The 16,525-nt window shown below is 48.5% G+C and overlaps 6 protein-coding genes across 6 annotated transcripts; 4 read left to right on the top strand and 2 right to left on the bottom strand.

Annotated features, from left to right (window-relative positions):
• Window positions 1-1,085: 1,085 nt before the first annotated feature.
• On the bottom strand, window positions 1,086-1,834 carry N7506_008780 (uncharacterized protein; the record flags this gene model as incomplete). Its single annotated transcript, XM_056958073.1, is given in 2 exon segments — window positions 1,086-1,744; window positions 1,756-1,834. The coding sequence occupies 2 exon segments, from the start codon at window positions 1,832-1,834 to the stop codon at window positions 1,086-1,088; spliced, it is 738 nt and encodes a 245-aa protein (XP_056807463.1).
• Window positions 1,835-5,163: 3,329 nt separating this feature from the next.
• N7506_008781 (uncharacterized protein) lies at window positions 5,164-5,427 on the top strand (the record flags this gene model as incomplete). Its single annotated transcript, XM_056958074.1, has 3 exons — window positions 5,164-5,193; window positions 5,225-5,275; window positions 5,329-5,427. The coding sequence occupies 3 exons, from the start codon at window positions 5,164-5,166 to the stop codon at window positions 5,425-5,427; spliced, it is 180 nt and encodes a 59-aa protein (XP_056807464.1).
• An 840-nt stretch (window positions 5,428-6,267) lies between these two features.
• N7506_008782 (uncharacterized protein) lies at window positions 6,268-6,657 on the top strand (the record flags this gene model as incomplete). The annotated part of the gene is made up of 1 exon (XM_056958075.1): window positions 6,268-6,657. The coding sequence occupies one exon, from the start codon at window positions 6,268-6,270 to the stop codon at window positions 6,655-6,657; it is 390 nt and encodes a 129-aa protein (XP_056807465.1).
• A 2,248-nt stretch (window positions 6,658-8,905) lies between these two features.
• Window positions 8,906-10,769, top strand: N7506_008783 (MFS transporter; the record flags this gene model as incomplete). The annotated part of the gene is made up of 3 exons (XM_056958076.1): window positions 8,906-9,961; window positions 10,050-10,456; window positions 10,511-10,769. The coding sequence occupies 3 exons, from the start codon at window positions 8,906-8,908 to the stop codon at window positions 10,767-10,769; spliced, it is 1,722 nt and encodes a 573-aa protein (XP_056807466.1).
• A 974-nt stretch (window positions 10,770-11,743) lies between these two features.
• On the top strand, window positions 11,744-13,676 carry N7506_008784 (NCS2 family permease; the record flags this gene model as incomplete). Its single annotated transcript, XM_056958077.1, has 4 exons — window positions 11,744-11,833; window positions 11,900-11,967; window positions 12,027-12,879; window positions 12,933-13,676. The coding sequence occupies 4 exons, from the start codon at window positions 11,744-11,746 to the stop codon at window positions 13,674-13,676; spliced, it is 1,755 nt and encodes a 584-aa protein (XP_056807467.1).
• Window positions 13,677-14,291: 615 nt separating this feature from the next.
• N7506_008785 (EGFR-like transmembrane domain-containing protein) lies at window positions 14,292-15,101 on the bottom strand (the record flags this gene model as incomplete). The annotated part of the gene is made up of 1 exon (XM_056958078.1): window positions 14,292-15,101. One exon carries the CDS (start codon window positions 15,099-15,101, stop codon window positions 14,292-14,294), a length of 810 nt encoding a protein of 269 aa, XP_056807468.1.
• Between the last annotated feature and the right edge of the window lie 1,424 nt (window positions 15,102-16,525).

Consider the following 16,525-nt stretch of genomic DNA (forward strand, 5'->3'; position numbering starts at 1 on the left):
GTATAATCCTTGTTATTCGAAATTTTCTCATAGTAACCAGGACATGAGTTCAAACTGTCAAAGCCTGCTCAGCGGGCGAGGTTTCCACTTGCCATGCGCGGACAGATGTTCAGCTTTGATCCCAGCTTCATAGTCCACATCTTCATAATGCTGCGGACAACATCAAGTCCCGCCAATGTAAGAGAAACACGAATTGCCCGATGCAAATAGGCCTTGTACCTTTTCTCAATCTTCGGAGGTGATGATTGCACAAAGGACAAATCCACACTCCACGGATCAGAAGGTGACGTGACTTATGTCGAAGATTTCGTCTTCCTTCTTTCGTGATAGTCTGACAGGGCGGATTGAAACAAACAGCATCTTTTGAGCTTTGTTCGCACACTTCAATCGTTTGCACGCTTTAGTGTGACCAAGTAGTCAGGAAGAGTTCAGAAAATCCCGGAAATATATGGACCACGGAGTTTTGGCGAGGCGGCAGAGCTTCACCGGCTGTAAAGCTGCCAAGTGGATAGTCTCCGCATGTAATTATTGGCCTTTGGCTTCTGAAAAGTCCCGAGGAGTAGTATGAAAGCTCCCCATATGAGCTCGAGTTTCGCTCTTTCGACAGAGACATTGAATGCTCCCAGCGTACGGAACAGCGCTGTATCACCACCCGACAGCTTTTGATCAAACCGTCTTCATGGGGTTCACCGTTCTGGGCGAATTTGAGGCACAAAGATGACTCTTGCAACGGCTGTGGAAACCTTTAGAGTACCCGCAAAGCACAAATGGCCGTGAGGATGTCTCATAAATCCCAGCATAGACACCGGATATCTTCTCTCTCAGTGCATAACGTAGATCGAGTAGATGAGTCTTACGGATCTTGCTTCGCTCAAAAGCGCGTTTGGTTTCAACCGGTATTGCGGCATTGAAGAATCCACAAGGGAGTCAACCCTTCCAGTGCATAGCAACTTTCAGGTCCCTTCATTGATTGGTTGGCATAAAAGACACCAGTCTGGCATGCCGATATGGCCAAGGATGGTTGCTTGTGGAAAACAAAGACTCTGCAAAGCGTAGAAATCCATTGCCATTCATCTGACAGAATATTAGACGCACGCATGGGAGCCTTGCCGTTCATTTGACAAGATATCGAACTCACGCATGGGAGCTTTGCCTTTCCATTCCTCATCACACTCTTCGTATGGATCTTCCTGACCGGTGATGTCCATCGGGTTTCCATGCGGTGTCCATTTAGTAGAGGTTGGGGCGGATTTGCCACGGCCCTTTCCATTGGAGAGATCCGCCTTAGCAGAGATCTCATCTGAATCAACGACCTCTTCAGAGCCTCGGTAATGAATCGATACCTTATCATCGAGGTCTTGATGTGTCTCATCATCGAGGCTTTCGTGTGTCGCATCCTCGAAGGTTTGGTATTTCTCGTCATCAAAGTGCCGGTGTCTCATCGAGGACTGGATATATCCGGAAAAGAGTACCTGCATCTGTATCGCGGCTGGAACAAGCTTTAGTAGAAAGATAAGAATTATAGCCTTGCGACTCAGGACAGTTCGATTCACCTCTGGGACCAGATTTCGCAACCCAAACTTCACCAGACCAGTCCAGTGCGTCAAGCCCAGAATGGAGGCCTTGCGGCACAAGACAGGCCACTTTCTTGGCAAGATCAGAAATCTCGATGGAGTTTTCCGCTGGGACAGAAATGGCTTCTGGGGGACAACTGACGGATCAGTACTGCTTGGCGTCGGTGGGCCTGGTACTTACTGGGCACACTGCTAGGCTGCCAGAAGCTGAGCAGGGTTGTTTTCTGCTTTGGCAGACTCGATTTCTTTGGACGAGGCATGCTTGCCAGTAGATCTCATTCATCTGTACCGCGAATCGTGCAAGGGGGTTTCTGTAACAAAGCAGACTGCAGAGGTGAAAAGAAAGAGAGGAAGCAGCTCTAGAGAGCTCGGGGAAAGAACCTGGGGAAGCCGAAGGTGCGCCCTCGTAGGGCCCGGGCGGTGTTGGTCTTTTGTCAAATTCCATTTTACGACCTATCCATGAATGCTTATGGGTTGTTATTGGATTTGTTTGATTCTGACCAGTATAACCTCTTTTAATATCCTAACGTTATGGTCTCAAATCACGATCTGGGTATTTTATTTGTTCCAAGGCTGATCCTAGAGCTGTTTCCAAGATGCATTCCATGGATGTGCTTCATCAACTTAGGTTGGGGTACCTAGAAGAGCATACATTGGAGAAAACTAACATATTGAGCTTTTACCGATACACAAAAGAGTCTAATAGCAAGACGAGGTAACTTGATCATCATACACAAGCCTCAGTGCCGCGCTCACGCGCGGCCAAAAGGACAACCTTGGAATGTACCCATCTCTTCGCAACATGAGTAGTCATGTTATGGCTTAATCTCATATTTCAATTGGTAACGGAAGAGAGCTGGCATCACCTTCGGGGCCTCTTTCTAACGGTCTTTCTAGCAGTCTTTCTAATGGTCTTTTTGGCTGTCTTTTCAACTGTCTTTTTGGCTGTCCTTCTAACCAACCATCGAGTAATTACGGTAGGCCGAGTAAAAGAAATCTTGGCTAAGCCGTGAACACAGGACTAGGGATTGGGGACTTGTACTTCGTCAGTTCATCCCGCCCATACATGCCATCAGAGGGATGTCTGGCTTAGTATGAGAACTTTGATACTGAGATCCGCGTTCGAAGAGTTGGCGCCAAGTCAAGTTGTGATGGCGAGTTCAAGCACGCACGCATGTACATTTGGAATGCCCGAGTGAAGTAGCAATGCCAAGACGACGATTGTGGCGCGTAGGCTCATGCACGGGCGGGTCGCCCACACAGCAGTACCCGAGGCCCCCGACAAGGGATCTTGATCAGCGAAAAGACTCGCCAGGCACAATTGGTAGGCCTCCATGCGTGCGGAGTGAGTAGGGGATGTCGTATGGTCCAGTGGTTGACCCACAATCCGGCACTTGGGTTGTTTCTGCCGCGCAGCTGTACCGAGTGAGAGACACGTCGAGCAGCTTGATTTAAGCTAATTTCCACTTCGCATTTAGCATTCGAAGCTTCAACAAGTTGTTTTCCTCGGTTGCGACACATGGTTGTTGCTGGAATGATTAGTTCGGGGCGCGGCTTTCCCAGCCCAGGAAGAGGTCACATCCAGCACTTATGCGGGTCGGAGGTACTCCGTAACCAGGGATAACCGGGCCGAGGATGGATCTGCAGGGTCCGTAAAGTTTAAAATCGACCTGCTATCAAAATGCATCCTGTGAAATTGTCAGTGCTAATATTCAGCTCGGATTTTCAACTGGAACCTCGTGAGAAGCAGCGTAGTAAGAGAGTCTAAGCTCACCATCTTCACAATGTCCTCCGACCTCGACAGAGCAGCGACGATCTCGGCCAGGATTCGGGAGTAGATGGTTTGAAAGTGCTTGGTGGTATGGGAAAAAGCAATTGGAAAGGGTAGGATGAATACAAATACACGTGGTAGTTTACAAAACAGCGGGAGACTTGAATCACATGTCCCATTTGTGTTTATGATCATAGAGAATCTACCTTTGGCCAGTGATACGCGCATGTAATTTACAAGTAGACGGATAGAGAAAAGAACCAAACTGATCCTACCAACTTCCTCCTTTTCCCACACTTCCAGATTTCTCAAAATGTCTGCCCAAGTTGCCTCGTCCTCTGCCATGGAGGGAGTTGTTTCGTCTGCTGCTCCTTCCCCTTCTCCTCCCCCTTCTCCACCCCCTCCTCCCCCAAACGCCCTCCCCCTGCCGACAAACAGGGGGACAGAGTGGAGGTTTCCTCCGAGGTAAGTCGCTTGCACATTCATTACATCACTCTTTCATCTCATTTTCACTTCATTTCCATCTCTTCTTCATCTCACTTCTTACATCCCTATCAATTTCACTTTGTCCCGAGTGATCTATCCCCTCTGTTACTTGATCACAATGCCTGCATCATTGTGGCTCGCAACATCGCCAGTCTGTTTGGGCAAAGCAAAGTTGCATCAAGTGACCCAAACTATCCAAGCACCTCCTGCGTGTTTGTCAGAAAATCATGTCATCAACTTGATCCCCCGAGGCCCCTTATGTCACTTGATCACTATGCCCAGATTTTGGCACCATCGCAAGCCTGTTTTGGCCCAGCGAAGTTTCATATCATGCCTCCTCCTCGATTCTATTTTCTCATCGTGTTATATTGCCTGTTTCTCAACCAACCCCAACTTCTGCCCCATGTTGACTGCATAATCATGCCTTTTGATGATCATGTACATGCATGCATGTATGGATTGACAAGTGCAATGGAACTACAACCTCTATATACATCAACGCGTTCATGTGTTGCGGATGAAAGAAAAAGCTAATTTCGAGATAGGAAGAGGAGCCCGAGCCCGAGAAGGGCAAAGAAAAGTCCTCCGGTGGAGGCCTCGTTGCCTCCACCGGAGGCAAAAGAAGAAGACCTCCCAGGGAGGCAAAGTAAGCCCCAGGCTTCTCTTTCTATCTTCCTACAATCGACAGATATATTCTGTCAGCTCCCAGTTTCTATCCACACTGCAGAGCAATACTCCAATCTTTGCCTCTCATTTTGTTCAAGATGAGTGATTTGTTGCATGGCTGAAAATCGACCCCCAACTCCTATCTACATTACATGGCGAATTGATCTTACAGGATTTGGAATCACGCTAACATCTGAATAAAGGGCAACAAGCCCAAGCATACGGTCAACGAGGTAAGAGCAGTGAGCTACTTTCGTCTACAACCTTCTGTTATGTTCCCCCTCCTTCGAAGTTCGGTATTCTTGGACCCACCCACTGCTGCACATCTCGAAGTGTACACTCTGCTGTATTTTGTCACGTCCATGGATATTACCGGAGCATCAACCCCGAAAAAACTGCCTTTCGTGAGGTTCTTGCCTCCCAATCCACCTGTTTCTGCACATTTCGGAGTGTGCACTCAACCCTGATTTGCCATGTCCATGGAAGTCAACGGACTACAAATCAATACAACTGACTATATTTCACGGGATCAACGTTCCTCAATTTCCATGCAACACTCCATTCCAACCTCGCATGGTCCGAAAGCAGTCTATCAAAACTCCTTGCGGTGCTTTGATACACCATTTCCATGAATGCCAGCGGATTACCGGCTCATATACCCCCTTGATGTCACCGCCAGACACTATTACCAAGTTGGTAGAATGAAAACTAACCAACGTTCTATTAGACTGCAGAATTCTGGCGTCAAGTCAGCCAGATTGCCTCCGAGCGCGCTCTGGTACGTCAATCTCCAATTATAGTGTCGCAAGAGAGAACTAATTAGGTTGACAGGAGGTGGACGCCGCCGCCGCGGCCGCCAACACCACTCGGCGCCGCCGCCCCCGCCAGAGGGGCCGCTCCGGAAACGGAGGTGGAAAGGGTAAGCAGTAGCTTAGTGTCCCCTGTCAACTCCCAGATCCAATCCTCCACAAAACCCATATCCCTCTCAATTTCCGCATTTTGCATCCCCATGTGTTGTTCGAGCCTGTTTTCCTAGAACCAGACGCTTGGATTCTCCCCTTCCCCAATACCTGTGGTTTGTTGCATGTCCCTCAATCTTTCACATCATGACCAAGACTCAAATACCTGGCTTCTCACTTTGTTTGAAACCTATCATTTGTTGCATAACCCCGTACCTTGCACACACTGTGCATGACCAGTATTCAACTCCCTGGTTTTTCACTTTGTTTGAAACCCTTGATTCGTTACAAGTCCACATATCTTGCACACACCTGCACAACCACGATCATCACTAACATGAGTTGTAATAGTCAAGAAAAGCCAGAAGTGAGGAGCTGGGGGGCGCTCCCCCTTATTTTTTTAAAGAATCTTCTTTTAAAAAAAATTATCAGTTAAATGCCCCGGAACTCGGGAGGAGAGCTCGTTTTGAGCCAAATCCATGTTCCCCATCCACCAAGTAACCCAAAGGATAACTCCAATATGTGCAATCATTGGAACTGGTATCCCAAAAGCTGATATTTCGATACTTGGGTCAACTTCGACAGCAACCACGGAATATACAGCCAGTTTTGAATCGTAGAACCTTCCTCACGTGTAATATTACAGGGTGTACCTTGCTAGAAGTAGGTAGTCAAGGACACATGCCTCGGTAGTGTTTGACAAGATCTTCAGGCTGTTGAATGGAGCGGAGGAAGAAACACCGGTATTCCGTTCGGATTGCGTAGACGGGGTATAGAATCTGTTCTATGGCCGAAGTCTTTGGTCCATATGATGACGAACTCCGCTGCCATTGTTACGATCGAGAGAAATACCAAGAAGATCAAGGTAATGGATGCAAGATTGATGCGACATGGCGAAATTGCCGACCTGGGTGGATTTGGTGCGCAGAGCAAGTATCTCGAGCGAGATCTCGCATCGGGAGGTGCGCTATTTAAGCTCTCTGGGAGAGATGGTGCATATAGAGGCATGGGGTCTAGGTGCTCCACAGGAGGGGGACTTTTCGAATGGAGGGCCGTTGGCGAAAGAGCCTCGCTCGCCTGCTTGGGAAGTGCGGAAGATGCCAGAAATGCCGGGATCTGGGGCCAGCAAGGCGTCTATGTTATGCGCCCGAGAGTTGCTGCTTCCTGTCCCTTATTGGCCCCCATAAAATTTGTTGCTTGACTACTCATCATGGTATTGTGGTCTTACAATTGGGGATTGTAGTGTTGGGAGGCCCGGGAATGGCGGAGGGGTTGTCGCGAGGAAGAGTTTGGTCAGGCTGAGGCCTATTGAGGATAGATCCAAGCTATGAAGTTAGGCTGCGTCTCTATAGAATACTATGTCTTGGTTAGCGTAGATCATTGGAGTGCTGGAATTAGGGTACTTGGGATCATTAACTTGGGACCATTGTGAGTCTTAGCCAGCGGTAGGTCAGTACTCTAGATTGTGAGATCAGATGAAGTGACGAATACGAACACAAAAATCTTTGAAAACTGTAGGTTGTAGACCGGCGGGAGATCTCTATCACAAATTCTGGCATTGTTGTAGAACAGTAGAGTTGGGGGTGTCAATGGTAAGAATCAGGCCTGCAAAGCGGGTATTGTTGACTGCCAGGACACGGGATCTGGTCTTTCCAGACAGCTAAGATCATGAGGAAGCCGTTTTGGTCGAAAGTGAGCCAAACGAGCAGAATTTCGGCGCAAGAAAAAAAAACCATATAAGCAGGCTCAGCTAGAAACTTTCGACGATGCTCAGGCTCTGTAGAAGAATGCAGAGTTCTTGATCGTGGCACAAGCGATCGGCACCAACGACTCCTCATACGGAGTATTCCATAAAGGCCCAGTCTTAGCTCCGTATGTCAAATCTTTCTCAGTCCATCAAACTTATCAAATTCAAAATTAACAACACCATGCTCCTCACTACCCGTCACCATCATTTAGCGTACTAGCAACCCACAATAAGGGACAGGGAGCAGCAACTCTCGGGCGCATAACATAGACGCCTTGCTGGCCCCAGATCCCGGCATTTCTGGCATCTTCCGCACTTCCCAAGCAGGCGAGCGAGGCTCTTTCGCCAACGGCCCTCCATTCGAAAAGTCCCCCTCCTGTGGAGCACCTAGACCCCATGCCTCTATATGCACCATCGCAATCAGGGCCCTTGCTCTCCCGATGTTCGGGTATTTTTCTGACGCATGGATTGAGGTACAGTCGGGATTTGGGTTGTGATAGACGTGAATTGCATCTTGAAGAGGACCCCAATCCGTGTGGCCAGATGAGAGAATGCCTTCTCGATGGAACGCTGCCGGACGTAGTTCGATATGATTTGAATAGAGATTATATATTGATGGATGAGGCGGGGGAAGGTGATCAACACGATGATGTATCTAGACAAATGAGTTGCGCGAGGAGAAGAAGAGAAGAAGGTCATGGAGGAGCTATGGAGAAGCTACGTAAAAGAAAGATATGTGAAATCCACACGAGGGAAGCATCTGACGCCCTGTGCGTCCTGCTATAGTCAGCCATCAACAACAAGCGTAGTTTAGCACGTCGCGGCCCGATACATCATGGGCCACAAGGCCCTCGAAGTATGGCAAGAGGTCTTCAGTGCTCTTGAGAAGACCCGCAGCTCTCCATCATTACCCTTCCTACTATGTAGCGCACCCACCTGTAACCAGACAGAGCTGACGTACCATGCTTTTTTTTAGCATAAGACCCTACTTTTTCTCTTTCACATTCAATCAAATCATCTTGCTGTGACTTGAATGCGATTGGAACATAACAACAACAATAATAAATTGGATACAATTGTGATGGGAAATTCCGAAGGATTTTGCGGTAGTTTAGCTACAACCTCCTCCAAGGACTTCGTGTAGCGCCACCCGATTCTCATTGCCGAGCTCGGAAACTTCCCTGACTACAAGGTTACGCACCGCAACCTCGAGTCTATGCCGTATAATTTCAAAGATAGTTACGACACTCTGGGCGATTGGAGTAATTTATTGTTCATCTGAATGGTCTTTTCAATTGTCTTTTCAGTTGTCTTTCCATTCGTCTTTTGATTGGCTGCTTAGGTACTCTTTTTCAACACAGCTCAAATGACAGCCCCATGCTCAACACCTTGATATTTAGTAGTGGGGGAGAATCACTGTCTAGCTCGAACTGCCGGGGTAAATAGATCAATATGATCAAGTTCGAATGAGAGTATTCCCGAGGTCGAGAAGAATGACCAATGAACTTTCTTTGCGGAGCGTATTACCGTTTTGGGACATACGGATCAATCGGGGACATCACCACTCTATGACGACGTGATGAACTAAAAATCAAAACCAAGATGATTCACTAAAATTCAATTGTATGTGGGCCTTGAGTATATATTGTGCATTCAGGTCCCAGTATTTCTCTCTTGAAGTAATTGAAGTATACCTTTCACCATGGAACACAGTCCCCGCGATACCAGTGGAAGTGGAAGTGAAAGCGATGAGATGTCCATAAGCCCAGACCACCGCCTCTCGGAAGTAGAGCCCGTACGCTCAAATCTTGCCGATCGCCGCGAGAGCACTCTCAATGGAGTCGAGTTAGAGCGCATCAACACCTACCGACTTCAGCATCGCTCCACCGTCGGCTCGGGAATTGGCATTACTCCGCGCGAACAATGGCTACCACTCGGTGCTGGAAAGCCATATCCTCCAGACTTACCAGATCCAGAGCAATATGTCGTTGAGTTTACCGATGCGCAGGATCCTCTACATCCCCAGAATTGGTCACTAAAGCGAAAAGTCGGGATATCAGTTGTACTCGCCTATACAACCTTCGTTTCCTCTTTTGCCAGCGCCATCTACTCTTCTGCTGTGGGGCAGATTAGTCCGCATTTTCATATCTCTACTGAGGTGGGAATCTTAGGCGTCACTCTATATGTTCTAGGGTTTGCTTCCGGGCCCACCGTCTGGGCACCCGCCAGTGAGCTTCTTGGACGAAAATGGCCAATCTGTGTTGGCATGTTTGGATATTCCATTTTCACGATTGGCACTGCGACTAGCAAGGATGTTCAGACTTTAATGCTGACTCGATTCTTTGCGGGATTCTTTTCTGCCAGTCCCATTGCCATTGTGCCCGCTGTGTTTGCCGATATCTACAACAACCAAACTCGAGGAGTTGCCATCGCGATGTTCGCAATGGCAGTCTTCGTGGGACCATTTTTATCGCCGCTTATTGGTGGATTCATCACAATGTCTTACTTGGGATGGAGATGGACTATGTACATTGCATCGATCATGGGGTGGCTGGCTACGGGACTTTGTGTCTTGTTTTTGAAAGAAACATATGCACCTGCCGTCCTTGTCGAAAAAGCCGCGACTTTGAGACGCCAGACACATAATTGGGGCATTCGAGCCAGGCAAGAAGAGATTGAACTTGATTGGGGAGAGTTGATCACCAACAACTTCAGCCGCCCCTTTCGGATGCTGTTCACAGAACCAATTGTCTTTCTGGTAAGCTCACCTCAATTATACTTCGAAACATCATAATTGAGAGGATAACTACTTGAAATAACAAAGGAGAATACTGACTCGTTTTCAGATATCCTTGTGGATGAGTTTTGTGTATGGACTGATGTACGCGCTACTGGGTGCATATCCCGTTGTTTTCCAGGGAATCCACGGCATGAATCTGGGAGTTGGAAGTCTTCCATTCCTTGCATTGATCATTGGAGAATTTCTCGGCGGTGTCTACATTCTGTGGGACCAGAGGGAGTATAGCAAGAAACTTGCTGCCAACAACAATATCCCAATTCCAGAATGGAGATTGCCCCCTGCGATACTCGGGGGAGCCTGCTTCTGTATTGGCTTATTCTGGTATGGATGGACTGGATGGACCGATTCGATTCATTGGATGGCTCCAACTGCCAGCGGACTCGTGACTGGTTTTGGTATCTACGTGATCTTCTTGCAATGTTTCAATTACTTGATTGACTCATACTTGACCTTGTGAGTTTCCTCCTCGGTGAAACGTCATGGGATCTAAACTAACTTGATATTCAGCGCGGCATCTGTCTTCGCTGCCAACACTATTATCCGATCAGCTGTCGGAGCCGCGTTCCCTCTGTTTTCAAAACAGATGTTTGTCAATTTGGGCGTGCAGTGGGCCGGTACTCTACTTGGCTGTCTCGCGCTTATCATGGTCCCAATTCCTCTTGCATTCATCAAATGGGGACCATCCTTACGCAAAAGGTCGAAATTCGCTCCAATGCTGGATTTCCAACCGACCAAGAGCTCGGAGAAAGGCTCAGAGTCTGTTTAAATCATTTGTGCCTTATTTTCTATATCTTATCAATCATCTGGTGTATTTCCTCAACCTCCCACTAATATATGATGATTTTCAAGATTGAGCACACACGTGTGATTCAACACACAAGTAACGGCCAGGCCTCGGCACATCGAAAGAGCTTTTGGATTGGCTGTGTGGATAAAGCTTCGAGTATCCGGGCAACCAGTTCAGGCTACTAAGGCTGGGGTCCCTTGATCCGACGGGCAACGTCGCACGCGTTTCAGCCACGACGAGGCTGTAGTTCCAGCTTGATTCAAGCTGGTCAGACGACAACGCAGATATCCAGTGAAGGTCTGAGATTGTAATCTCGCCCGCTCTGATAACTCATCGGGCCTGGCCGTTGCTCAGATATTGGATGATATACTAGAAGTTTGGGTGTAAGCATTCTGTAGGTGTAGTTCGAGCGCGATCGGCACAGTCCGTTATCGCACCAGACCGTGCTCATGGAGTCCACTAATGTCATTTCTGATAAGAAAATTCCCACGAGGACTGAGCGCCACCCTGAAGTCTTGGCGTTGCAGGAATCGATGCATGTTGTTTCAAATGCACAAGAGGCCCTCGAAATGCCTGATATATTGTTTGCCAACATCATTTTATTCGCCTCAGCTGTCAGTTTTTCTTTCTGTGTACCAGGTTGCCGAGCCTCGACCCATGGGAAAGACCCTGTCGGCAAGTAGACAGCCAATGAGGGCGCTCCGGCGGCATCTTACGGGCGAAACCGACTCCGCCAAGGTGCCAAGGCGCAAAGAGGAGATAGCTGCGAATGGAAGGCAAATTTTTCTTCGAGCGCGTGTGGTGGCTGCTTATCAGCGGAATGTGGTTGGCTGGGGCTTGCCATGTTCTTTTCCGTTTTTTCGAAGCTTCGATTTCTTCCTTTCTTGCTGCAGCGTGAATAAATACTGCGGTGGGACGCGTCCTTGCTGTATACATCCATACTCTTGATCGAAATGGGCATTAAGACCTGGATCGACGATACCAACCTGCGGGTTGCTCGCAGCCCTGTGGGGAAATGGTTTCGTCTGGAGGGGTGTGGTCATGTAAGTCATACTCCGAGCTCGTGGTTGATACATCATACAATGAGACTAACCACCATTTTCTACTAGCCCAAGGAGAGAAAGGGTAGCTACTTTTTTACGGAGCTGCGCGCCGGTATAGCTACTTTCGCCGCAATGTTAGTCATTCTACGAGATCATGGCCAATGAAGTGAAACTAACTGTCATCTACTACTAGGGCCTACATCATTTCGGTCAACAGCAACATCACATCTCTGACTGGAGGAACTTGCGTCTGCCCGGAGGAGGATATGGGCGATTTCTGTGCGACAAATGCCGAATATGCGCTGTGCACGCAAGAAATCAATCGCGATATAGTCACCGCCACCGCCGCCATCGCAGCGCTCAGCACGTTCTGTATGGGTCTTTTCTCGAATTTGCCCATTGCTCTCGCACCTGGCATGGGATTAAACGCATATTTCGCATATACCGTGGTTGGAGTCCGTGGGTCAGGCTTGGTTTCATACTCCACTGCCCTCACAGCGGTGTTCGTTGAAGGCTGGGTATTCCTAGGCTTGACGCTCCTTGGTATGCGACAGTGGCTCGCACGTGCTCTGCCACGGTCTATCAAGCTGGCTACTGGTTGCGGAATTGGTCTCTACCTTGCCTTGATTGGTCTCACATATAGTGCTGGTATTGGGTTGGTTCAGGGTGCTACTGATACCCCCATCGAACTGGCAGGATGTGCCGAGAGTATGATGGACCCTGAGACGGGTCTGTGTATGAGCAGTGAGAAAATGCGCAGTGCCACAATGTGGATTGGTATCTTCTGCGGTGGTATCTTGACAGCCCTACTCATGATGTACCGCATCAAGGGAGCTGTGATCATCGGAATCTTGCTGGTGTCGATCATTTCTTGGCCTCGTGCAACACCCGTGACATACTTCCCGTATACGGAGCTGGGCACGAGCAAGTTTGATTTCTTCAAGCAAGTTGTCACTTTCCACCCCATCAAGCACACTCTTCTTGCCCAAGATTGGAACATTTCGGGCAAGGGTGCGGAGTTTGGCTTGGCTTTCATCACTTTCTTGGTAAGTCCGAAAGATCTCTTTGTCAGAAACACTTGAAGTTAACGAACATGCAGTACGTCGATATCTTGGATACCACTGGAACAATGTACTCGATGGCCCGCTTTGCTGGTGCAATCGACGAGGAGACACAGGATTTCGAAGGCAGTGCCATGGCTTACATGGTTGACGCCATATCCATCTCAATTGGTTCCCTCTTTGGCAGTCCCCCCGTCACAGCATTCGTCGAGTCCGGTGCTGGTATCTCCGAAGGAGGCAAGACTGGCCTCACATCATGCACCACAGGTCTCTGCTTTTTTGTCAGTGTCTTCTTCGCACCTATTTTCGCTTCTATCCCACCGTGGGCGACAGGTTGTACACTTGTGATCGTGGGTGCACTCATGGCGAAGGCTGCCGCAGAGATCAACTGGCGTTACTACGGTGATGCAATTCCCGCTTTCCTCACCATCGCAATCATGCCTTTCACTTACAGTATTGCCTACGGTTTGATTGCTGGCATTATGAGTTATATCACATTAAACGGAATTGCCTGGATTCTTGAAAAGGTCAGTGGGGGTCGCATTGTTCCTCCGAACAAGGACGAGTCTGACCCCTGGTCCTGGAAATTGAAGGGCGGCTTCCTCCCTCCTTGGGTCAACCGGGCTGCTCATGGAAAGCGAGACTTCTGGAAGCCAGATGAGGAATACGCCGAGAAAAATAACGAATCTGGTGAGGCTGGGTCTCTCGCCCAGTCAGATGAGCGGGTAGCTCTGGAGAAAGGCCAAGAGGCCACCACAGCCCGATCAGTGAAATCGGAATGATAGGCAGCATGTGGAGCTAATTTCTCATCAAATATTTACCTGCATACATAGTCTTACTATAGTGGAAATACAATAATCTTCAATTTGTTGAAATCCGTGGTCCGTTGCTGCCTGATATTCTAGGCCGGTGGGCCGATAACTAGCCCCGAGGTCGTATGTCTAGAGACCTCGGGAGCTTCTCCCTCTCTCCCTCTCTCCCTCCAAGGTTCTTTTCATCGTCTCCTAATATACATGCATTCCAAGATTGCCGTCATCTACCTACTGCTTCCCTGTCACAGTGTAATTAAAATCGGTGTTCATTCCAAGGTTATAGTGGATAAACATCCATGGATAATCATGAAAGTGACTAGGTGCACTCATAAGCTGGCACAAGTTTGCGATGTGTATCAAATCCAAAGGATCAACAGAAGGTAAAAAATCGGCTTCTCATCTACTCCTTACTCCGTACCGCGACCCGAAGATCTGCCGATTGAATCCAGTGAGCCACACAGACGAATCGATCAATGATTCATTCCAACGTGGACTGGCAGGAGTGCACAAGAACCATGCATCCAGACGGAAGCAAGAATAATATGCGTGCCTATCATATTGCGTCGCTGCCAAGCCCTTTAGGGGCTAGAAAGGACGGGGCTGCACTCCTGCAGAAGCTCCGTCGAGCTCACTTATTGGGCTGCTGCCCAATTCCGTACTACCTTCGTCGCCTTTGAGTTCCACAAACCGGGAACCGGGAACAGGACGGAAGCCAAGCGATGTAAGCGGCTCTTTTGCTGTTGTGCCACTCATTGATGAACCAGTACCGTCCGCTTCGTGGGGCCCGTATCCACCGGGTTGAACGACTGGGCCAGTCTTGTCTTGTTTCGTTTGTCTCTTTAAGAAAAAGACGACTAGGCCGATTAGGATCGCGACAGCAGCAACAACACCAATCACAATACCGGCAATTGCTCCACCAGACAAACCAGCTGAAGAGCCGCTGTTTGTAGTGCCAGCAGCGGCTGCATTGGATGGTGAACTTGTCGGTGTATTCGAAGAGACCGAAACTGAAGATGTCGAAGTTGTCGATGTGGATGCAGATGTCGAAGGTGCTGTCGAAGTTGAAGCGATCGTTGAGGTCTGATCTTTTGAGAGAATCAGATTCTCGGGCATTATGTCGAACGCCATGAAAGTCCTACTGGCATTTTTGCGCCACGCCGTACATGAGTAGCCACCCATGCTATCACAGGCTGTGTCACGATAGATTGAAACACATTGTTTGCTGCCTTCAGGATCCCATGTAAACAGCTTTTCCTCGGAGATATTGGCGATTGTGCAGTTTTTTTCCTCATTGCCGCGAATGATTTCCGTCTCGTTTGTTTCGTTGGTGTAGCGGAAGGTCCAGCTATTAGCCAGAGGAAGCAGGAAGACGAAAGCGATATATCGAGTAAGCATGATGGGCATACGTTGTAACTTGGAGGACTCCGCAATGGAGGATAAAATGTAGTTAGGAAATGAAATCCGGAGGCTCGCTTACAAGGTGGAGAGGGGATGGGCGTGATAAACTGCACGCAGGTACGTTGGTCCCTCCACAATTTTCGGGGGAAATAAACCTCGTATTCAGCTGAGCCTCGCCTGCGTTGAGAAATGCTCTAGCTTATGCTTGGTTCCAGTCGGAGCCCTGGTATGTGGACCCTGAGATTAGTGTAGCGGCCGATCTATACTTGGTGGGGGAATACACCGACCAACACCGACAAAGTAATTTAGCGGCAGGCTAATTTGATCGTTTGAATTGGGAACGGGGTCGTGTTAAAATGGACCTTGTGGATCCTGGATGGATTGTCGCAGTTTAGAGTTGGGTTGTCCAGATCAAGCATATAGAAGCCAAGCCTCAGACACATTCTCTGCCATAGAAACGTTATTCAACGGCCCCAGATTCAGCCACAACCAAATCTGAGTGGTGGTTATCGAGGCTTCGAGTAAGGAATAAAACTCAGTGGTTCCGATATTGTTTTGGATTTTTTCCCTCTCGTTTGGATTGCAACCTGAGATCTCTGCTAGTCAGAATTGGGCCTGTGCTGATTGGTGATTGGCGCTCTGCCGGCCGAATACGAGGTGATGGGCGGGTGAAAGCAGAGCAATGTACCAGCACCATTTTGACACAAAAAGCTCAAAGTCCAAAGAATAGGTAAGCACAGAGTACATTTAGCCATTAAGCGACAAAATAATGCGTTTGTGTGGCCTTTGGCTGTCTGTGCGTTGAGTCGGCTTCATCCTTGGGACTGGCTATAGGTGAAGAAATCAACAAATCGCCAAGACTCAGTGCACATTCTAAGCGACAGGGGTTCCGTTCGTATTTGATCCAAATTTCCCTGAGTCACTTGTCACATGTGCTGTCAAACAACATTAAGCAGTACTCCGTAGTTACGGGATACGGAGGAGTCAGTCCCATAAAGGGGCCTTGGCATGGTGATCAATCGCCATTTTGACAGACGTGGAATGAAATTTGTTTGTGGGTGCTCGAAATGTGTAACCAGGAAGTGGCGGGCACGATATATTCGAAATAAGTACAACCGCCCATGAACTAGGCTTTGCAGGAGCAGGAACTGCTTCCTGGGGTCGCCTCTGAATTCAAGTAAAAGTTCTAGCCATTGGAGGTTTGTTGTAGCAAAGTGCTCACTGAGACATTCAGGTTTTGGTTCTCTGTCAGATTGGGACACTGGTCAAGTGTGGTAATCGGGTAGTTGGTGGTTGAACGTTGCCGCCCTTGCGTTGGATTGACGTCAATGCATCACATCGTCATGATGTACTTGGTGCATGAAAGGCTCATCATATGGGCAGGATGGGTCAAGCTCCCCATCTCTAGATATACTGGCTCA

This window comes from Penicillium brevicompactum (genome assembly GCF_028827555.1).
Source record: "Penicillium brevicompactum strain IBT 35665 chromosome Unknown utg000006l_segment0_segment0, whole genome shotgun sequence".
Lineage (NCBI taxonomy): Eukaryota > Fungi > Ascomycota > Eurotiomycetes > Eurotiales > Aspergillaceae > Penicillium > Penicillium brevicompactum.